General features: G+C 46.6%; 1 protein-coding gene across 1 annotated transcript in view; it reads right to left on the minus strand.

Moving 5' to 3' along the window:
* The window catches only part of LOC106584225 (E3 ubiquitin-protein ligase SH3RF1), a 54,509-nt gene that overhangs the window by 19,131 nt on the left and 11,029 nt on the right, over nucleotides 1-24,349 (minus strand). Inside the window, exons 3-5 of the mRNA XM_014169269.3 lie at nucleotides 5,421-5,696; nucleotides 1,816-1,911; nucleotides 41-349 (exon numbers count right to left, since the gene is read on the minus strand). Of these exons, the coding sequence (XP_014024744.2) occupies nucleotides 41-349; nucleotides 1,816-1,911; nucleotides 5,421-5,696 (681 nt within the window). The remainder of the gene's footprint in view (nucleotides 1-40; nucleotides 350-1,815; nucleotides 1,912-5,420; nucleotides 5,697-24,349) is intronic.

Genomic DNA, 24,349 nt, shown 5'->3' on the forward strand with positions numbered 1-24,349 from the left:
CAAGAGGGAACGCAGTAGCTCCCTCTCCCTTCTATCTCACCTGTGAGGGTGCGCTGCAGGACAGTCCTCCGCTGATCTCGCCGATGCGTGCGGCTGCCGTGGGATTGGAGGAGCTGATGAGGACTGGCCCACTGATCTCCATGGAGTGTCTCTGGGGGGGCGGGGCCAGACAGGGCTTGTGGGACATGGTGAGGGAGGTGAACGAGTGGCGCTTCTTACTGTTCTTCTTCTCCCCGGCCCGGTGGGGCCCCCCGTTACTCTGGGGGCCCGACGAGGCCCCCTCGCCAGAGTCCCCACTGGAGTCCCCAGGCTTGTCTAACTCAATCAGCTGGCGGGCCGCAGAGTTAAACTACAGAAGGAGAGAGGGAACAGGATGGATATAGGGAAGGTGGGAAAAGAAGAAGGGGGAACATGGAGAGCAGGATGTGGAGGGGTAGATAGGAGAGAAAGGGAGTTGTTAATATGATAATGAAAGCTGTCACTCTTCATAATGAACCTAGCTATAGTGAAAACCACCCTTTGCCGTTATCTGATGGGAGAAAGCAGTGTGCTGAGAATGCTGCCAGTGCCAGGGGGTTGAGAGAGGACCTTGGGCTCAGGGGGAGTGGAGGGTTTTCAGGCAGCGAGCGGAGGAGACTGCAGGCCTTCACTGCCTCTTTCGTGTGAGGCAGGAATCAAAGGAGGAACACTAAAAAGGGTTTAGCTAATCACAGGGAGGACGAGGGAGCACTCCACGACACAGATAGCCCCGAGCTGCTCTTCCTCTACTTAGAACATCAAAGCAGAGAATTTTCACACCAATCCTGAGGAGAGGCAGTGCTAAGCTGGGTTCACCAAGTGGTCCCGTGTACACACGTAGCACTAGATCAGATTTACAGCCAAGTATATACAGCCAAATATAGAACGGGTATCAGTATAGAATCACTGCACAGACAGAACTCCCCATCCATAATCAAGTGTGGTTATGCAAGACCTAGATTTGGGTTTGTCCTCTATAACAGTGCTAGAATTGTTCATATTTTCTTTTAAAAAGCTATTTACTGTGTGACATATGCAGAGTACTCATCATTGGGATATTTGTGTAACCTGTGCGAGACACGGGAAGCCCGGAGGAAAACATAGTATGTCTGCTGTGAAAACACAGCCAATTGTATATGCACGAATGATTTCGCATCCATTCCCTTCAAAAACGCCCCCGTCGGGAAATTAGACAAACCTAAAATCTGTCACATGAATAGGGCCTTCTTCTCCTCCTCTGCTTCTAAGAATGTCACTTTCGACGTCAGTGTCAAAATCATCCACACGGAAAAAGGTCTTGCCTTCCTCAAATTGCGCTTCCTATTATGACAAGTCTCCACCCACTCCTGTGCGTCTCTCTACCATGCTCCTCCATTAAGAAAGAAATGCTGTTCTAAAAGGTTTTCATAGTGCCACTGGTTACTTCTGCATGTTACTTCTACATTCTCCGGTTATGTTTCAGGTCTATTACACAGGTAAAGTTTATCAACCCAGCAGACAGTTCTCTCCTAAAATAGCAGTGATCAGTGAGGCTTTTGGAGGACAGTGAATTACCTCAGGATGGCCAATCGGCAGGAAATCTACTGGCATGTTTAGTACTTTGGTGAAATATATTTTGACCGTTTTCAGGGGCGAAGCAACAGGGGAGAGCAGAGAGAGCACTAATGTGCACATTTTGCAAGATGTCTAACAAAGCAAAAATGATAGCACTAACACACTCAGCATTTTCCAACCTCTTCCTGAGGTAAAATACCCCCCCCGGACATATCAGGGACGCTCCGGGAACATTTCGCTTACCTCAACATACGATATGGGGAAGATTCCTATTTTATCCCCCAGCATTCCCTCTGCCCAGTTTTCGTCCACTCGGCGAATCACAGTCAGAATATCATCCTAGAAGAGAAAATATACAGAGGTTGTTACCGGGCAGACTGTCATTAAAGATGCTGCTAACCAGCAGAGTTTTAGATCCTTTATGAAGAAAGAGAGAGACCATGTTTTATTAAAAACTAAAAGGAAGTGCCCACATTAAGGCTAGACTGCATTACAAGAGCAATAAACTGGATCCTGTTTAGAAAGGAACAAGCCAAGCACTTTCCTTTGTTTCAGATTTTGCTCATAAGACATAAAAAAACAGCAGACAGCATATAAAAGTCAAAGATAGAAAGTAATGACCCATTGGGTATATTTGAGTAGATCCAGGAATGAAGTAATTTAGCAACAGGGGTTGGAACCGGTTGAAGGATTGAAGGATACGTTAAAACAACACAATTATTTTACATTTATACTGTTCTGGAACAGAACCGTTATTTTAAAACACATGGGAACCGGTTAATGCCGTTCTTTTACGTTCTGGGCATTTTTTTCACAGTCCCACAAAATCGCATCAAAGCTCTATTCATGTGACAGTTTAGCGTCTATGCAAAGCCCTCACTGTCACTCAGAGACGTGTCCCAGTGTCTGCCTGTCAGTGCGTGTGTAGGCTGCCTGTCAGTGCGTGTGTAGGCTGCCTGTCAGTGCGTGTGTAGGCTGCCTGTCAGTGCGTGTGTAGGCTGCCTGTCAGTGCGTGTGTAGGCTGCCTGTCAGTGCGTGTGTAGGCTGCCTGTCAGTGCGTGTGTAGGCTGCCTGTCAGTGCGTGTGTAGGCTGCCTGTCAGTGCGTGTGTAGGCTGCCTGTCAGTGCGTGTGTAGGCTGCCTGTCAGTGCGTGTGTAGGCTGCCTGTCAGTGCGTGTGTAGGCTGCCTGTCAGTGCGTGTGTAGGCTGCCTGTCAGTGCGTGTGTAGGCTGCCTGTCAGTGCGTGTGTAGGCTGCCTGTCAGTGCGTGTGTAGGCTGCCTGTCAGTGCGTGTGTAGGCTGCCTGTCAGTGCGTGTGTAGGCTGCCTGTCAGTGCGTGTGTAGGCTGCCTGTCAGTGCGTGTGTAGGCTGCCTGTCAGTGCGTGTGTAGGCTGCCTGTCAGTGCGTGTGTAGGCTGCCTGTCAGTGCGTGTGTAGGCTACCTGCCCCTGTCCAAGCATAGGTTACTGTAGAATGCTGACCATGTTACAACTGTGATTCAGAAATTAGAGACATTTTTTATAAGAGAAGAATGTAACTTTTTCAATGCTAGTTAAGGATACTATAACGTAATCTAATTCAGATAACACGTGTCATAAGATGCCCAGCGCTTCAAGTCAAGCTTCCTGCTCCACCCTCTTCCCACCTGCAACATTTCAGTTGTATCTCACGTCTGTCCATAGTGACTGGCAGCACAGTGCAGTGTGTGTTTGTCTTTCATTATGATTAAACCATGCAAAAGACAATATGCTCTTAACAACTTTCCTATACAGATTAAATGGCTTACCTGCTCCATTATGAGCTGCTCTAATGTAAAAAAATATATATATATTTGAGGTTTAAAAAGGAACAATATAAACCGGTACTTTTTGGGGGTTTGAACCGGTTCAGAACTTTCTTTTTCTGGTTAGAACAGTGGAATGAAAAAAAAAAAATGGTTCCGTTCAGAACGAAACGATTGGAAAATTTGTTCCAACCCGCTTAGCAATTGTACAGTAGGTGCAGTGTGAGCGTGGATAACTGGTCCTCTACACTAGGAGGGAAAATGTATTGCATCAGCAGGACACGTCCACAAAGACCGCCACGAATTCACTCAGAGTGTGGTCAGGGTTAAACCACAGAGCTTTTACAATCAACAGTTGAGCTGTTAGACGCTCCAAAAACAGGAAAATGACAGCTTAGAAAAAAAACAGTATAGGTTGTAATTAAAACTCTTGCTACTATGTCCTATGTGGTACGTCGGTAAAGTCTAGTGTCGTCACGATACCCACATTTTACAAACGATACCAGGCCAAGTATCACGATACCAAGTAGTATCGGGGGGGGGGAGAGATGTTGTGCTACACAACCAATCTGTGACTGATGTTCACACTTCTACTCAATACAACACATACTGAATTTAACGCCACACTGTTCAATGTATAACATAGAATGGCAAATTACTCATATTTGCAAAGGTCTACCTGTGATTTGCTGGAGGAATATACATGCATAATGATCTGCATGTATGTGTCAGTAAGGGGAAAACACTGCATGAAACCTACTCTTCAGTTCACACACACACACACACACACACACACACACACACACACACCCTCCCTCCCTCCCTCCCTCCCTCCCTCCCAAGCACACTCACTCTCTTTCTCTCTCATAAGCACACACACGCCACCCATAAACACAAACTCACACTGCTCCCAACTTTAAAAAAATGTTAGGCACCAAACAGAATGTAAGGTGCACCAGAAAAAGATAGATTTTTTATATAGTTATGCCTATATGAATCCTACATTTGAATAAACATCCTGTGAGTAGCAGACCCTTTTCCTTTCTTCCTGTGCCAATCAAATTTGCCTAGCTCTACTGTGAAGTTACCAGGTTGTTAGCTAGCTAGCTAACATGACTGAAAATTGTGTTATCAAACCAATAATTAGCGGTCCGGGATTGGTTTAAAAACGTCTCGCGACATGGTTTGTGAAATTATATCAAATGCGCAAAATGGTGCCAGAAGACAAAACATTAGCTCCGGTTATATGAGTCAACAATGTTTTCATTTTCTACGCCGTTTTCCATGCTGTTGCAAAGCTGTTTTTCTTCTCTGGCACTGCTGCGTGGCAGCGAACTTGCAAAGCCTATACTCAGACTGGCCTGCGCTCTTGGTTATATCAGGGATGAAATGATGTACAATGTATCAACTTTGCTCGCTCTGTGCACTGCTCCAATGTATCAAACGTAACAAAATACTGATCAGGGTCTCCATCCCCACTCACCATCAAGGCTATATTATATTTACAAAACTGATGGAGGAATAGATGTGCATGGAGGGCAGACGGAGAGACGCAGGTGGGTGAGGGCTGGTAGGGGACGCTGAGAGAAGCAGGTGGGTGAGGGCTGGTAGGGGACGCTGAGAGAAGCAGGTGGGTGAGGGCTGGTAGGGGACGCTGAGAGAAGCAGGTGGGTGAGGGCTGGTAGGGGACGCTGAGAGAAGCAGGTGGGTGAGGGCTGGTAGGGGATGCTGAGAGAAGCAGGTGGGTGAGGGCTGGTAGGGGACGCTGAGAGAAGCAGGTGGGTGAGGGCTGGTAGGGGACGCTGAGAGAAGCAGGTGGGTGAGGGCTGGTAGGGGACGCTGAGAGAAGCAGGTGGGTGAGGGCTGGTAGGGGACGCTGAGAGAAGCAGGTGGGTGAGGGCTGGTAGGGGATGCTGAGAGAAGCAGGTGGGTGAGGGCTGGTAGGGGATGCTGAGAGCAGCAGGTGGGTGAGGGCTGGTATCATATGTTGGTATCATAAGTATTATTACGCTTTGGTACCGTGATACCGGTATACCGTGCAACACTAGTAAAGTTGTCTATAACTCACCTTAGTAAAGGGCAGGCAATCCTTGTCTGCCTCCTTGTCTTTTAGCTCAAAGTCGTAGAGGGCCTTGCACTGTGGCGGGGGCTGCGGCAGTGGCTTGATGATCTGGACAAAGTTGGTGGGGAAGAAACCGTGGACTCCGCCTATCTCCCCGTGGTACCAATTCTCATCCACCTGGCGTCGCAGGATGATGATGTCACCCTTACTGAACTTGAGGTCCCCAGGTTCCTTGCCATCGTAGTTGTACAGGGCCTTGGCACAGGGCAGCTGGGGTACACCCTGTAGAGGGAGGGAGGGAAAGAGAGTTCAGGCTAGACCCAAAATATCAGGACTGATGGAGCACCACTCAGAAGCACATACATTTTTCAAAACCCAGAGAGGTGTAACTGTGAAGACCAGAGCCACTAGGGACAAGAAAGAGCACAGTGAGGGGTAGTAGTGATGGGTCACTCACACACACACACACACACACACACACACACACACACACACACACACACACACACACACACACACACACACACACACACACACACACACGAGGGAATCAGGAATAAACCACCCTGACTTGAGCAGAGGAACACTTTCAGACCCTCACGCACCACTACCCTATCACCCCTCCCTCAGGTGAATCATCGGCTTCCTCCAAGTCAGGGAGGGCCTCAGTCACCACTCTCACCGGCATTCACCTCTCTCAGTTTCTCTCTAACCGAGAAAGAGACTCAAACGATGTACCTAAAAGAAGCTCGGCCCAAAACAGACACCAGTTACTATGGAAACCAAAGGAAGGCCTACTTGCTATGGGAGCAGGAAGAAAGAAGAAGCAATAGAGAGACAAGAATACTCCTTGTTTCGGGAATGCAGTTAACAAAACCTGCATCTGTGTGTGTGTGTGTGTGTGTGTGTGTGTGTGTGTGTGTGTGTGTGTGTGTGTGTGTGTGTGTGAGAGACACTGAGTGTGTCTTGTTAGGGCCCCTTTAAGTGAGAAAGTCAGTTGTAGTACAGGATCAGAGTGAGACTGTGATGAGCTTGGGTGTCTGTGGCTGGCAGGCTGTGTGTGTCTGTGGCTGGCAGGCTGTGTGTGTGCCTCTGTGTGTGTGTCTCTGTGTGTGTGTCTCTCTGTGTGTGTGTGTGTGTGTCTCTCTGTGTGTGTGTGTGTGTGTGTGTGTGTGTGTGTGTGTGTGTGTGTGTGTGTGTGTGTGTGTGTGTGTGTGTGTGTGTGTGTGTGTGTGTGTGTGTGTGTGTGTGTGTGTGTGTGTGTAATGCAGCAGTCTAAATGCCCTGGGCCTGGCCCAGTTCTCTTACACAGGAAGGCTTGGTGGTCTCGACCTGCTAGTCCAGAGCCCTGAAAGGACCATTCAGGGGTGAGAACACAGAGGGGGGACAAGGGGGATCAATGAGCCCCATTCAGGGTGGCTGTCCAAGAGGAGGGCACCCATCCAAAAATCCTCTACCCCCTTCCTATTCCTCCCTGTACTCTGTTAGAGGCCTTTAGAAGTGCTCAGAATCACAATCACTACCAACAGTGCCTGGATCCGAACACTGACAGGAAAGAAACTAGGCATTAAAGAGAGAACGGGAGAAAGATACAGTCAAAGGTAAAGAGAAATGGGCAATAGAAAGAGGGTCTGGGAGAGAGAGAGCGCGAGAGAGAGAGAGCGAGAGGAGAGAGCGAGAGGTGAAAGTAGAGTTTGGCGCAGGCAGGCGCTGTGGTCTTGTTAAAGGCTAATGAAGTGTTTCGTGGCTGAGACGAGAACGAGAGTACAGAACACAGAGCTGTGATGCTGAGCCAGGGAGACATTACCCCGCCCGCACACAATCACACAGCCCTGCTTAGACCTGGGCCCCGTCCTGCCTGGACCTCACAGCCAATCACACGCTGCACAGGATGGTCAGGGCTAAAGGGGGGGGGGTCCGGGGGAGAGAGAAGAGGGGGGCAGGCAGCCCACCAGATGTAGATGCACATTAACGTTAAAAGCGCTGCTATTCATTTAAGAATAACACGGCATGTTGTGCAGAAGAGGGAGAGGAGAAAAGGACCCCCCAAAAAAGGACAAACTGATATAAAAATGTGTACATTCAGACTGTTGGCACATTCAGGTCGCCTCATTTTCATGACATGGCTGTTCGTTAACCACCCTTAAGATCGCTACACACCGTACGCAAACGCAGTGACTGAGCGGCGCTTTCTGCGTACCTTTGTGTGGCTAAAATGTTGGAACGGACCGTATACGACGCTCTGTTTGCATAGGGTGTGTAGGGCCCTTTAAACTCAACAATGGTCAGTACACAACAACTACAGTCAGTGTATTGAGTATTAACTTTACACAAACCCAGTGCTCTGCAGTCCAGTAGTGCTTTCCACACACACACACACACGCAGTCAGACTCTCTCCCTCAACTCGATACCCCTCCATTTGCCTCACACAAGAGGAGCCGTCAGCAGATTTACATTTCTCTGTTCCATCCCAGTTTGAGAGATAGCGTAGAGTAGGGGTGGAGGTGGGGGGGGGGGGGGGGGGGGGGGGGTTGAAGAGAGGGAGGGGGCTTCTGAATGTGAATGGAAGAGTTGGTCTGCATGAATGAGATGGAAAAAAGATGGTGGGGGGGGTCATTTCCGTTTTGCAACCATGGAAACTATGCTAATGTGTCTGAACTGGACCAACATGAAGGAGTCTAATCCAGGCTTCAGTCCAGTCCAAACAACTGGCCGCCAGCCCTCCCGTCATGACTGTGTTAGTCACTGTACGACTGGGTTTCACAATGAACCAGTTTATGCCAATACCCGCTTGTGTATGAAAGAGGGAGAGCATCCCCCACACAAATGGTACAATCTCTTTTTGAGAGAGAGAGAGAGAGAGAGAGACAGTCCCTGTGTCTTTATGGCTTTTCACCCCCATCCGGAGAGAGGCAGACAGACAGAACAGACTGCGTCAGGGAACATCTTCCCTGCTCCTCAGCCTTTCCGCTCCCACAGATAAAGCCTTGATACCTGTGTGCTGAGCTGGCTGGTGCTCCCTTCCGAGGGAGAGCAATGAGATGGAAATCAATAGATACTAAGGCTTTAAATACAGCCAAGGGAAGAGGGTAAACTTTCGCTCTAGTCCCCTTCCTCCCTCCCTCCCTCGCTCTACCTCTCCCCCCCTCTCTTGCTCCAGCCCACATTAACAGCTGCTCTGAATGAAATGTTTAATGGAAGTCATCATTCATCAGCATAACTCTGTATCAGACAGAGCAGAGCCGAGCAGGGAGCTTTCTCACCATTGCACCTCTAATGAGAATCTAACTACAACCCACAACTAATCACTTCTGCCCTGGTTATAAATTTAAACACATGATTTGACAGTACACCATCACAGACCTACTGAGTGTGTGGTGGTGTGAGGACTACGGTTGAACAACAAGTACACATACTTCCACATCATGCATGAGAGAGGCTGACTACACAAACACACTATTTCGATCCACAACTATACACTCTAATTTGCAGAAAATGTGTTTGTGTGCGTGCATGAACAGCAGTAACAGGCTGCGTGTGAGTGCAGGGATCATCAATAGATTCAGCCGCGGGAAGATTCTTTCTTGAGCAGATGGTCAGGGACCAGAACATAATTACAAATAACTGCAAATTGACCGCAAGAAGTCCAAACAGATATCATATTTGACTAAAACAATCATTTCAAACCTTGCTTACATCTGTATACGATCACATATAAACACACACACACACAAAAGCATGTGGACACCCGTTCAAATTAGTGGATTTGGACATTTCAGCCACACCCGTTGCTGACAGGTGTATACATTTGAGCACACCGCCAAGCAATCTCCATAGACAAACATTGGCAGTAGAGTAACTTGTGTTTTGCTCAAAACTTGGGGGGGGGGGGGGGGGGCAAATAGAAATCACCCGCGAGCCGAATATTTGGGGAACCCTGTCCAAATCCGCCAGTTGGGGAACCCTGGTGTAAGGCAATATTGTCTGGCATCAGATGGCGTGTGTAACCCTACCTTCAAAGATAATGCAATTAGACCTGAGTGGAGTGCTACGTGGATTTGGCTGTAATAGTCTTCACTTCCACGGCATCGAATCATTACAGAATTACAACACTGTTGTGCTCCAAAGCACAGCCAGATGTCAACAACCAGCGAGCAAACAGACAACTACACAAAACACTATATGCATACAGAAAGACAGACGGGGGTAAGCTTAGGTCATTGCCTGTGGACTAGACTAACCCTAACCACCAATGACGACAGCAGCACTACAAAAACTATATGCCATTTTAACTGAGCAATCAAAGGCTGTATACCTGCCATGATTTATATATACACTGTAGTAGATTATGAAGAGAATGTCTGCTGCTCATCACACAGCTACTCTACCAAGTAACAGTAAGCCTACTGTTTAGAACTGCCATAGATGGCCATCGGACACACAGTCCTTTGACTACAGGTGCCTTTTGGGAAGTGAGGTCTATGCAGATCGTAGACAAAAAACCCCTGGCCAAAGAAATCTCCAGTCTGGGAGGATTGAGGACTGTAGGGATGTTCTTCTTCCAGCCAAGCCTCCCGTCTTTCGCTCCTGGGCTTGGTCTTTGTCAGCACCCCTCCCCAGAAAGATCCCAGACATTCCTGGACAAAACAGTATCTTTCTCCAACCAGCACGTGGCATTCGGTCTTCATTTACATGTCACCGTTTACTGATGAGTCTCCCCTAGAGTTGAGAAAGCACACAGGAAGGGAGTGACACAATGTGGAAGTGTGGAATTCTACGGGCAGTAGCCATCTTGTTTTCATTAAAGTGCCATTACTTTAAATTGCTTCCTAATGGTCACGTTTATGACCACTGGGAGAGCGCAGCCTTCCCTGTCTTCTCTCTGTACACACAATCCTGGGGTGAGGGGCTTCTGACTGTGGATCATAAGCAGGGAAAGGACTAAGGAAGGTCAAGGAAATAATTAACAACATTGAACAAAAATAGAAACGCAACACGTAAAGTGTTGTTCCCATGTTTCATGAGCTAAAAGATCTCAGGAATTTCTCATATGCACAAAAAGCTTCTCTAAAATGTTTGTTTATATCCCTGTTAGTGAGCATCTCTCCTTCGCCAAGATAATCCACCTGACAGGTGTGAAAAAGTTGATTAAACAGAATGATCATTACACAGGTGCACCTTGTGCTGGGGAGAATAAAAGGCCACACTAAAATGTGCAGTTCACACAATGCCACTTCAAGTTGAGGGAGCGTGCAATTGGCATGCTGACTGCAGCAATGTCTACCAAAGCGGTTTCCAGAGAATTTAATGTTAATTTCTCTTCCATAAGCCGCCTCCAACGTAGCTTTAAAGAATTTGGCAATACATCCAACCGGCAACACAACTGCAGACCATGTGTAACCACGCCAGCCCAGGACCTCCACATCTGGCTTCTACACCTGATTGTCTGAGACCAGCCACCAGGACAGCTGATGAAACTGAGTTGGCACAACCAAAGAATTTCTGCACCGACTGTCAGAAACCATCTCAGGGAAGCTCATGCGCGTGCTCATCGTCTTCACCAAGGTCTTGGCCTGACTGCAGTTCGGCGTCGTAACCGACTTCAGTGGGAAAATGCTCACCTTCGATGGCCACTGGCACGCTGGAGAAGTGTCCTCTTCACGGATGAATCCCGGTTCAATTGTACAGGTTAGATGGCAGACATGGCTTTGTGTGGTTGAGCGGTTTGCTGATGTCAACGTTGTGAACAGAGTGCCCCATGGTGGTGGTGGGGTTGTAGTATGGGCAGGAATAATTTACAGACAACGTACACATTTGTATTTCATCAATGGCAATTTGAATGCACAGAGATACCGTGACGATATCCTGAGGCTCATTGTTGTGCCATTCATCCTCCGCCATCACCTGATGTTTCAGCATGATAATGCACGTACCCATGTCGCAACAATCTGTACAAAATTCCTGTAAGCTCAAAATGTCCCAGTTCTTCCATGGCCTGCATACTCAGACATTTCACACATTAAGAATGTTTGGGATGCTCTGGATCGACGTGTATGACAACGTGTTCCAGTTCCCGCCAATATCTAGCAACTTCGCACAGCCATTGAAGAGGAATGGGATAACATTCCACAGGCCACAATCAACAGCCTGATCAACTCCATGTGAAGGAGATGTGTCGCGCGAGGCAAATGGTGGTCACACCACATACAGACTGGTTTTCTAATCCACACTCCTACTTAAAAAAAAATTTAAAAAGTGACCAACAGATGCATAGAGTGCATTCGGAAAGTATTCAGACCCCTTGACTTTCAAAACGTTATGTTATAGCCTTATTCTCAAATGGATTAAATAAGCATTTTTCTAATTCAATCTAAACACATTACCCCATAATGACAAAGCAAAAACAGGTTTTTGAATTTTTGCAAATGTATAAAATACAAAACAGATATACCTTACTTACATAAGTATTCAGACCCTTTGCTATGCGACTTGAAATTGAGCTCAGGTGCATCCTGTTTCCGTTAACCATCCTTGAGATGTTTCTACAACTTCATTGGAGTCCACCTGTGCTAAATTCAATTGATTGGACATGATTTGGAAAGGGACACACACACACACACACACACACACACACACACACACACACACACACACACACACACACACACACCTGTCTATATGAGGTCCCAGTTGACAGTGCATGTCAGAGCATAAACCAAGTCTTAAGGTCGAAGGAATTGTCCGTAGAGCTCTAAGACAGGATTGTGTCGAGGCACAGACCTGGGGAAGTGCACCAAGAAATGTCTGCAGCACTGAAGGTCCCCAAGAACACAGTGGCCTCCATCAGTCTCTTCCTAGAGCTGACCGCCCGTAACAAAATGTAGAAAAAGTCAAGGCGTCTGAATACTTTCCTAACCCACTGTATCTTTATTCCCAGTCATGTGACATCCATAGTTTAGGGCCTAATGAATAGTTCAATGGGGGGGGGGTTAATACATGTACTGGTTCATTTGAGCTAGTCAGAGTAGGCAGGGCAAACCAGTTGGGATGTCTGTCATTTCAATAAATTAAAATCACACCATGACGAAAAACGCTAACCTGCAAATATAGTACACTATATGCCAAAATATATTTTGATATGGTAAAAGACTATTTGAGATATACTTTCTGAAGGCACTCTATATACCCCTTCACTTATTCCACATTTTGTTGTGTTACAGCATGAATTCAGAATTGACTCAATTTGTCTCACCTGTCTACACACACACGCACACAATACCCTAAATGAAAAAGTAAAAACTTTGTTTTAGACATTTCTGCACATTTATTGAAAAGGAAATACAGATCTCATTTACATAAGTATTCACACTCCTAAATTAATACTTTGTAGAAGCACCTCTGGCAGCGATTACAGCGGTGTCTTTCTGGATAAGTCTAACACCTGGACTTTATAGTATTTGCACATTATTCTTAAATAAATCTTCAAGCTCTGTCAAGTTGGTTGTGGCTCATTGCTAGACAGCCATTTTCAAGTCTTGCCATAGATTTTCAAGCATATTTAAGTCAATATAGATTTTGCCTTGTGTTTTAGGTTATTGTCCTGCTGAAAGGTGAATTTGCCTCCCAGTGTCTGTCAGAAAGCAGACAATCAGGTTTTCCTCTAGGACTTTGCCTGAGCTTAGTTCTATTCCGTTTTATCCTAAAAAACTCCCTTGCGCTTTGAAATTCACTGCTCGACTGAGGGACATTAAAAGATAATTGTATGTGTGGGGTACATAGATAGTAGTCATTAAAAAATAACGTTAAACACTATTATTGCAGACTGGGTCAATGCAACTTCTGACTTAAGAAATGTTTTACCCCTGAACATATTTAGGCTTGCCATAACAAAAGAGGTTGAATACTTACTGACTCAAGACATACCAGATTCTCATTTTTAATTAATTTGTAAAAAATTCTAAAACAATGAATTCCACTTCGACATTATGGGTTACTGTGTGTAGGCCAGTGTCACAAAAAGTATTTGATCCCCTGCTGATTTTGTACGTTTGCCCACTGATAAAGAAAGGATCAGTCTATAATTTTAATGGTAGGTTTATTTGAACAGTGAGAGACAGAATAACAAAAATATCCAGAAAAATGCATGTCAAAAGTGTTATAAATTGATTTGCATTTTAATGAGGGAAATAAGTATTTGACCCCCTCTCAAATCAGAAAGATTTCTGGCTCGCAGGTGTCTTTTATACAGGTAACGAGCTGAGATTAGGAGCACACTCTTAAAGGGAGTGCTCCTAACCGCAGCTTGTTACCTATAAAAAAAGACACCTGTCCACAGAAGCAATCAATCAGATTCCAAACTCTCCACCATGGCCAAGACCAAAGAGCTCTCCAAGGATGTCAGGGACAAGATTGTAGACCTACACAAGGCTGGAATGGGCTACAAGACCATCGCCAAGCAGCTTGGTGAGAAGGTGACAACAGTTGGTGCGATTATTCGCAAATGGAAGAAACACAAAAGAACTGTCAATCTTCCTCGGCCTGGGGCTCCATGCAAGATCTCACCTCGTGGAGTTCCAATGATCATGAGAACGGTGAGGAATCAGCCCAGAACTACACGGGAGGATCTTGTCAATTATCTCAAGGCAGCTGGGACCATAGTCACCAAGAAAACAATTGGTAACACACTACGTCGTGAAGGACTGAAATCCTACAGCACCCGCAAGGTCCCCCTGCTCAAGAATACATATACATGCCTGTCTGAAGTTTGCCAATGAACATCTGAATGATTCAGAGAACAACTGGTGAAAGTGTTGTGGTCAGATGAGACCAAAATGGAGCTCTTTGGCATCAACTCACCGTGTTTGGAGGAGGAGGAATGCTGCCTATGACCCCAAGAACACCATCTCCACCGTCAAACATGGAGGTGGAAACATTATGCTTGGGGGTGTTTTTCTGCTAAGGGGACAGGACAACTTCACCGCATCAAAGGGACGATGGACGGGGCCATGTACCGTCAAATCTTGGGTAAGAACATCCTTCCCTCAGCCAGGGCATTGAAAATGGGTCGTGGATGGGTATTCCAGCATGACAATGACCCAAAACAGACGGCCAAGGCAACAAAGGAGTGGCTCAAGGAGAAGCAGATTAAGGTCCTGGAGTGGCCTAGCCAGTCTCCAGACCTTAATCCCATAGAAAATATGTGGAGGGAGCTGAAGGTTTGAGTTGCCAAACGTCAGCCTCGAAACCTTAATGACTTGGAGAAGATCTGCACAGAGGAGTGGGACAAAATCCCTCCTGAGATGTGTGCAAACCTGGTGGCCAACTACAAGAAACGTCTGACCTCTGTGATTGCCAACAAGTGTTTTGCCACCAAGTACTAAGTCATGTTTTGCAGAGGGGTCAAATACTTATTTCCCTCATTAAAATGCAAATCATTTTATAACATTTTTGACATGCGTTTTTCTGGATTTTTTTGTTGTTATTCTGTCTCTCACTGTTCAAATAAACCTACCATTAAAATTATAGACTGATCATTTCTCTAAGTGGGCAAACGTACAAAATCAGCAGGGGATCAAATACTTTTTTCCCCCCACTGTATTTAAGTGATAGTTTGACTGTCCGCGTATTGGTGGCCAGCAACTTTTAGAGAGATCCCTCCCCCCCGAATTATCGGTGCCATTTGAGAAAGAAAATGACAGTTGCGTCAGCGTTTATGACAAAATCAACAGTAGCAAAATAAAGATATTGCTCTGTTAAAGCAAACGATCGCGTCATCTTGTTGACTAAACTTTTATACTAACATCACCCAATCGGAGGTAAAAACAATGTTTAATTCCCCCCAATTCAATGTGGTCAAAACACCAGCTTGTGTAAAGTAGTAGCACATACTGTACACATCATGGAAAGCAGCGTAATATACATGAATTAGATAGGGCAAAACAATTAAATACCTTCATTTAGGATAGGAAATGAAGCAAAGATTTGTTCAATAATCAGATATCTCACTAGTTTAACCATTTATAAAAATTTAAAAAATGCTCCCAAGCACAATTTAACCAGGCACTCTAGACTGGATGGTCCATAGCGTATGTGCAGCAGGTTGACCGTTTGATGTCCCTAATCGGAGGTAAGAATGAGCAGATCAGTCCGGACACATGGAGACAGCACAGATCAGGAGAAAAGATGAGTGGGTGATCTGTTAAACAGGACTCTGATAGAGGGTTATATTTAGCCCTAATTTAGCCATAAATAGAATTACTAGTCCTGTCTGAGTCCTCTAAAAGGTTACCTGAGTCCTGTAAATGTTACCTCAGGAAGCCAGACAGATCGTAGTCTACCTCCAGCGCTCTCAGATGACCTCAAACAGGTCTGTTCATTGAGCCAAAGAGCAGCTAGCTAGCGTTACTGCTCCTACTGCCCCCCGCCTGCCTCCCGCACGCACTCCTGCATGGAACCAACACAAAGACTAACTTCCAACCACTGGTTTCTATGGCAACTCGTCTCAGCAAGCCTTTTTGAGGGCTATTTATGGGCCTCTTTACAATGTAGTGAATCTTATGAAAGAGAGTCATTCAAAGTCAGAGGGGTATGCAGTTCCTGGGGGGCCTGGTGGGGCCTGGGGAGGGGCGTAGGGCAGTGCTGAAGTTAATGGACTATCACCTTCTCTAGAGGGGTAAAAGCTACAGTAACACACCATAGAGTGAACAGATGGAGGTCTGGCTCACACATGAACGTGAGCAGAACATCTCACTTGTCCTCAACTCTACTACTGGCTCGGTGTACTGGCACTAACGATCTTCCGGTTCCTCCTGCTATCCCTAGTAGGTTTTTCAAAAAAACTTGAATATTTGTAGTTACTTTTTAAGTTAATATATGCAGTCAACTTGTGCAACATGTTATTAAGACATGAAGCAGATTGCGTTCTTCACATTATGAAGCTTACGGTAGTTCCCCAGAACAGTTAAGCCAGTGTTTGTAAATAGCACAACGGGAGAAAGCAGGAGCTGGTGAGTCCACGAGTCTCTGTTGTGCACATGAGGTGATGAAGTCACACTTGTATGCCATTTACTATTAAATATTTGCCAACAGATATCTTATACCGGCTTTCTGCCGTGTTTGAGAAGCTAAAGAGCTCTGGATGAGTTATTTTTTTCCCCTGTGCTTCCCACTAGCGTTTTTTTTCCCCCTCTGTTCTTCCTCCTCTCCCCTCCGTGTACACATGCTGCTCTTCCATCAGAAAAGCATGAATCACAACTTTGTGCAACTGAACAATCTCACACTTTCGCTTGTAAATGTCCACACTCCCCGAAAAATTACATTCTGTAGCTACTAGCTATGCCTGTATAACTTTATTAGCTGGATTTGTCGGTCTTTCCAATTAGTATATGTTAATTTTGTTAGTTAGTATTTAGCTAACAGCGTCTATGCAAGTTCGCTATTACTTGTGTAATTTGGGGGGTATTTTGGTAATAGGCCCAATAGGCTTTCCTTGCGTTTTTGCCGCCCCCTTGTGTGCTACGCCAGTAATACCGTAAATCCCGGGATACCGCCCAAGCCTCATCCCTAGATCAGGTCACTAAAGGTCTTTCTCATCCAGACTAATGTACATACAAAGAGCCATTGCTTCCCTTCCCCCGAGTGTCAGTTATAACACACACACACCTCAGGAGTAGCCACTCATTGACCCAAACAAATTTTCCCTTTACGGCCTGTTCACTGGGCTGCAGTGTGGGGGCTCCTGGGAATTGCAGTCCTTGGCTTTGATCAAAGCGGCCTCTCCTGGAGTCTGGACAAAGCGAGGGCCCATGAGGCAGCCATGTGTAGGCCTAAACCAGGGACTAGGCTACATTCAGAATTCACTTTAAGAGAGAGGGGAAAAATCTATAAAAAAAACATTCAACACAAGGAAGTACAACTAAGACGTAAACTACAGATTAGTCATCAAAAAGAAACCAGTTTGCCAGGAAGGGGGTCTGGGTTTATGGAAGACCATACGGTTTTGATAAAGCTGTGTGCGGCTCTGTGTGTGTGTTGGTGTGATGTGTTGTAGTGAAGTTGCCATCTTACATGAGCACGCGTGTGCATGGACCGTGTGAGTGCATGTGCGTGTCTAGCCTTTACCTGGCTGGTTGGCCCCATTCCAGCAGTGGAGGCTGGTTCTGGGTGGCTGGGGGAAATCACATGGTCTGTCTGGCTAAAGCAGCAGACCTGAGAACAGAACCCTCTATCTCTGTGCCAGTTCATACACTGAGTGGGCTTAAAGACTCTCTCTCATAGGAAAGAGCCCACTCACATTACACTGAGGAGAAAGAGGGGGAGGGAGAAAGCACGATCAAAAGACAGAAGAGCAGGAGTAGAGGAAGATGTGGGGGGGGGGGGGCAAGAAGAGACACTGAGATGGGACTCTCAGTGTGATGGTGATGCTTCTGACAGAACCTCCACTCCAACAGGAGCCAGAAACACACAGCGACACGTTGAGACGGGGCCCCAGCAGGCTTGTTGGCCAGGACTAATATAATGTAGCAGAAACAGCTGGGGGAGCCAGAAGGACAAGCAAACAGAAATCTGTTCACTTTATATCCCTGCCTGCAGTGAGGCGTGCAAGAGAGCAGTACACTACAAGTTCTTCCAGTAATTCACCAGAGATCTTTCAATGGGCCAGTTTGGCCACGCAAAGACCATGCAGTCACTAAAAGCAATGAATCAAAAACTCCTCCACTTTTATCTGTCTATTTTCCTCTCCTCTTCTCCCAGTCCATCTTGCTCTGGCTGAGGCATGTTAAACGGGCTGAGTCGTGCTGCTCCAGGCTGAAGGAGAAGAGGCTGGGATTGTGTGTTTGGTGAGTAGAGGAGCAGGCTTTAAGAGTGGCCTCGAGAGGCTCAACATCCGCACATTAACTCCTCTCTCAAGTTCACATCTCCCCTCTCTGAAGGGCTTGTTTTCTGCTCAGCCTCCCTCTCTTTCACCATTTCTCCCACAGATGTCAGCCTTTGGGCCCACTTGGGCCCACTCTGGAACCACAGAGTTCAGAGGGAAGTCAGCGTTAAAATCTCATGTTTCCATCCGTGAGTTTTCTGCCTATTCAGGGGAAAATGCAAGAGAACATAGGAATCTTCAATCTCCTAATCGAGAACGAGCTCTGACAGAGGCTTTAGAATAAATGAAGTGAGATTGGGACTAATTCAAGGAGATTACTTTACGAAATGTCATAGTTATCGGTGTATCTGGTGCCGCTTGGTGTGAGCTGAACACTAAGCGCCTCTTCAGAACTCTCCACGACCGCTCAGCTCCTGGAAGGAAGCGGGTGCAGCATGGTAGTCGGTAGGCTTTTGTTCCAGTCAAGTGAATTAGTTAGACTGAGGCAGAGCCAGCTGTTCCTGTCCTGCTGAGTCAGACTGGACTGATTTGGCCTTGGCCGTGGTAGTGGCACTGGGAGGGTTAATTGTTTAAAAAAAGAGGACTGGATCACCTGCCAGGCAGACAGTAGAACCGCAGGACCTGAATTAGCAGCGTTTAGACAAGAGGAACACACCAACAGATTTGAAACTACACAGTCAATTTACTGATTACATGGGCTGTGATTGGGCCCTGACCAGTGTTGGCCAGTGTTAAGACTTTAGGTTGTGGGTTGGTCCTGGCGGTTTCAGACCACTGGCCTTTAGGCCCGAGCTTGGCCTTTTGGGCCGCAAACCTGTGGGCATCAGCCTTTGGGGACAGAAAGGAAACAGCGGGCAGCTAAACGGTTGATTGCATTGGCTGGTATTTGGACAGCTGTACAGTGGACAAACAAAGCATTTGTGGCAAAGGACCAGTATACAAATGCTGCATCTGTTCCCCCTTTCAAAGACCATCACAGCTATGTCCATCATTTATCATTCTGTGAGAAAGCACACGTTTGTGTGTGTGTGTGTGTGTGTGGTTGTGTGTGTGTTGTGTGTGTGTGTGTGTGTGTGTGTGTGTGTGTGTGATCCAGTATGGGAGTGTGTTGTGTGCAGTGTTCTCCCAAAACACCCACAGCTTAGATCGAACGTCTAGCATTTATTCTCCCCTGATGAATGCTGGCAGAGCTCTAGAGCTGCGGAGCTAGAGAGCCGGGGACAACGGACTGGCTGCTCTACGCTCGTTCCCCCCCCCATATTTTGGCAGACCTGAGCTAGACCATTAGAGTCAGATCGTTGTGAACTCCACCAGCTTATGCAGCCCCCTTACTAGACCTGACCCCTGTCCTGTCCACCAAGACCTTGACTGGGTCTTTGCACCTGAAGCAACACATCCAATCCCAGCTACGTAAGCAAAACAAAAAAAATGGTTTTGTTTGTTCACAGAAAAACAGAACTCAGAGGCCAGAGCCTCTGCAGAGCAGCTGGACTTCATCAGCTTATCAGACTGAGGGTGTCAGGGCAGACTAATAACAGGCAGGCAGGGGCTTATGTTCTGGTCTGCCTGGTGGTGAGAAGGGAAGGGACTGGGAGGGAGGGAGGGAAGGGCTTATGGGAGGGAGGGGCTGTGTGTTTATGGCTCCAGAGGACAGGCTGTGAGATACAGTAGGAGCTAACGAGGGACGCACACTGCTATTATCAGCAGCTCAGAGCCCAGCTCACACAATATTCAATACACCTGGACTGTGACATCAGACTTCCAACACTGTTTGCCACTGTGCACTGACCGCATCTGCATGGTTACAGAGTAGAGAGACCTGGATCTCACTGTGCCTGTGTGGGTGTGATTTTATATCAGCCACGAGTTCACCACAATGACGACATTCAAATCCACTGTATCAGTGTGGGAGTCACCCAAATAAACAAACAGCACTAAAAACGGACATCCTCGTCTCCGGGGCTCCCGACGTAGGTCGGTCAGCTCGCCAGGGAGGAAGATGTGTGTGACATTACTCAGGTGTGCCCAGGAAGATTGTTTCTGGTCAGGGTGGCGGGAGAGAGCAAGAGAGAGGAGGGAGAGAGCGTGCGTGTGTGTGAAACAGAATAACCAACAAGTAGAGCCTTCCCTCGGTCCTCAACAGCGCTCCTCTTTTCTATTCAAACCAACTTGAATAATTAAATCCCACACTGTCAGCAGGAGAGGCCCCACGCAGGAAGAATGAGAACACTTGATATCTCCTTCACTGCCTCCCTCAAACTGGATGTCCAGACACACACACACGTTTCATCTCCGTGGCTCTGTGGGAAACAGATTCAGTATGAAAGCATCATATGACTGTAGTGGTATGTGCTGAGAGAAGTGGTGGGAGGTGATCAAATGATGCAACAATTGGCTGATGAAGAGCAGCTGAGAGATCCACTGGTTTCCATTCACAGCGGTATCCAACGGTATCCCCTCTCTCCATAGTCAGAGCACTGGGACTGGATGTGAATAAATACGATCTATTCTAGGAGACACAAGGCATCAGTAACAAGTATCAGACAGGTCAAGGGTCAGCACTCCACAGGGACCAGCAGAGGAACAGCCTGGTAAAGTTAAAACATACTGCAGGGGGGGGTGGGTGTGTGTGTGTGTGTGTGTGTGTGTGTGTGAGACAAGGTGCCGAAAGGAGACAGGTCAGAGGTTAAGAGAGTAGCCTTCTAAATTACACATTCCCCTTCACCAACATCAACCTGGAACCCAGAGCTCCCACCAGCAGCAGCTTCATAGGGCCCTCTCTATCACTCAATCACCACTTCAGTAACAAACAATATACACTGACCATTATACCATTATACCCACTTCTAACAATCTCCTACACACACAGTTTCCCAGGCTCTTTAGCACTGTGCTTCTCACCAAGGGCTTTGATTCCTGACCCTCAGAAGAGAAGTGTTTCTATGGCCACCCACCCACTGACAGACAGAGAGAGAGAGAGAAAGGGGAGAGAGGTGGCTGTACTGTAATCCCATTTATATAGCCCTTGTTATAGCCCATATACATAATCACCCATAAGCACATCAAGCCCCACCACATCCCCTGGTCTCAGTGCCTGGCTGGGCGGCTGGCTCCCCCGTGCCCCTCTGATGGGGAAGGGATGTCACTCAGGGGACAAATGCAGATTAAACTGTGCCCCTGGGCCCCATAGCACAAACTGGAAACTTTATCAGCACACTGCAGATAAACAAACACAAGGCTCTGATTTCCCTTGCAAGAAGCAAAAGGGATCTGAAAGGAGAGTCAGAGAAAAGTGAGGGGGGGGGGGGGGGGGGGGGTAGAGGAAGCGTGCATGTGTGGCTGCCTTCCTTTCAGGGCTGGGCGATATAATCCAATTCATTTGAATGCACGTTTTCGCTCGATATTCCAAATGCCTGTATCGCAAGAATCACGTTTATTTTGGTTTTTAAAACGAGCGTGTGTCTTTTTGGTCTCGTCTCTTTCACTCTTCTGTGCAGTGCGCACCTTCCCATCTACACCAGAGACGTGTAATAACAAGATGCACGTCTCCACCCTAACAATGGGAGTTGTCAAAAATAAGCCCATAGAAAACACATCAGGCTTATTTTGGACTGTTCGCCTATGGTTAACACACATCAAGCCCCTCCCCCTGCCACTCACGCCAACAAAGTTGAGAGATCACATATCCCTCTGACATGCGGCTTCAACTCGCTATTTGCGTTTGAGGTTTGGTCCAACAGAATGGGACACATGGAGACATTATTTTACTGTAATAGAGGACAACATAACCTTTCTAATGATACCCTTTTTATGTCTCAACTACTCAAAACTGCGAGCAGAGCAGACACTTCTAAAACGTGTGTATCAATTAACATAGATTCTGGGAAATTAATGCTCAGTTCGACCGGCGCGGCATTGCGGCACCGCGAGTAGCATTTTAACCAAAGACTGTTATACTAGCTGTCTAGTCTGCGTTTTATAAATGTGCAGTAAGCATAATACACTATGTAAGGAATAGGCAACTCATTCTCAATCTGAGAAATAAGATAGGCCACTTGATTTCAACATCTGAACAAAGTGGACAGGTTAGCATGCTGTTCAAACAGTTGGAGACAGACAGAAGGGTGTGTGGATAACAATTCAACTGTTCTACCTTGTTAGCTAGCAAGTAGATCCAAGTTGGCTAAACCTGAAATATAAAGATTACCTGGCTACTTCCTCACTAGCTCGTGCTTAAGAGATTGTTTATGAGACCCGTGTTCATTTTCTATAATGACTGCTACAAGAAGTTAGTCATTATTAGTGAATGTGCATTATGCATGGTTCTGGTTAAATTTGGAACAAAAAAGGCATTTTGACAGACTTGAGAGATCAGTGATTGCAAAAGAAAAGCAGGTTGGACCATTTTGATAAAAATCATTATTGGGTGTTATGGTTTATATTTAGCCTAGGTATATCTTCACAAGCCTTGAATTCATCCGATTACTGCTGACTGTTCGAGATATCATGAATCGCCCATAAGCTTGAAAGAAAATGAGTTATGATTTGTAGGCCATATCACCCAGCTCTACCTCCTTCCCATCTCTCCTTTTCAGAAGATGGACCACACATCTGTATGCAAAACCTCAGAGGTGAGGCACACACCTTCCACAGTGGGAGTAATGGGCAAGGGGTCAGAGGTCAATCAACTGAAAAGGAAACTCCCACCAAATCATGACTCAGCCCTGGGGATGGGAACTGGACACTTAACATGATGGCCAGCCAATGGTCAACCGACCACAGACCAATAACACCACAAGGTCAGAGGTCAAGCTGCTCTGTTAAAGCTGTGGAGTTACAGGGCCAGAGGGACTAGAGGAATTGAGATGGAGCACCACTATGTGATTGATTTCAAACATCTGACACACAGTCAAACATTAATTTCACTGACTGACCGACCAAAGTTCAGGGTGAATATGGGGGTTACGATCCACTAGGGTTGCAAAATCCCGGGACGATTTATACCATATACCGTTTATAACGAATACTCGGAGCGGGGGTGTGTTGGAGGCACCCGGGGGCTGCTACGCCACTGCTTTTAACTAGAAGAAATCTAAGATGTGCCAAATAAATTCTATCCAGCTCAGAACTCCAGCTTTGCATTTGGTTCGCTAACTTGCTAGTTAAGCGGCTAGATGTCAATATCAAGCTTCTTGGTTACAGCAGAGACATTCTAGTCGGAGTACAAGTCTCTTTAGCCAACATTCCACTCCTTGCCATTGCCAAAGACAGGCCTTTCTGCCATCTTCAAAAATGAATTATATCATTAATGAGAGAGGAGAACAGAGGAGTTGATCCTGATTCGATTTAACCCTCACAGCCATCCTCCAATCACAGTAGAACACGTTGGTATCCAGTTGCTAAGCAACCGTTTGTTTGTCCAGACGAAACCAGTCTGCCCAACGTTGCTAGCTCACATTTAAATGCTCAAACTAAATACATGCTGCAAATCCCAACCACAAAACCTCTGCTTTGATTTGAAGCCTCAAAATACAACAACGTGCCTAGTTAGCTGCACGTTGAGACTGCCGAAAGGCCAGACTCTTTGGCAATGAGATTGGGTGGCAAGGAGCAGAATGTTAGCTAAGACTGGTACCTAGATCTAGAGAGAGAGATATATATATATAGCGCCCCTCATGGGCACTTCCGGTAATACCGTATACCCTAGTAAATCAGGAAAACCGGAATCCTCCAACCAGGATTTCTGGACAACCAGGGAATTTCTTGAAAGTTCCCTGAACTTTGCAACCCTGTGATCAACCCAAGGCTGCATAGCCAGGCACCTGCTGTTGTGTGTTTGAGACACTTGCGCCATGAGTTTGTTAGTATATAAAATCAGGAAGTCTCTGTGGCTGGACCACACACACAGTCACTCTGGAGACCCAGTAGATGGAAGAGAGAGTTTGGTTGGTCATCACAGGTGTGTGTCAGCACCGCATTAAAATAGAGGTCAGACGACCCCCCCCCCCCCAACCTCATGCTGACAGAGCTGTTGGGGGCATGTGGAGGGGGGCCTGG

The sequence above is a fragment of the Salmo salar genome, chromosome 23 (assembly GCF_965601325.2).
Source record: "Salmo salar chromosome 23, fSalSal1, whole genome shotgun sequence".
Taxonomy (NCBI): domain Eukaryota; kingdom Metazoa; phylum Chordata; class Actinopteri; order Salmoniformes; family Salmonidae; genus Salmo; species Salmo salar.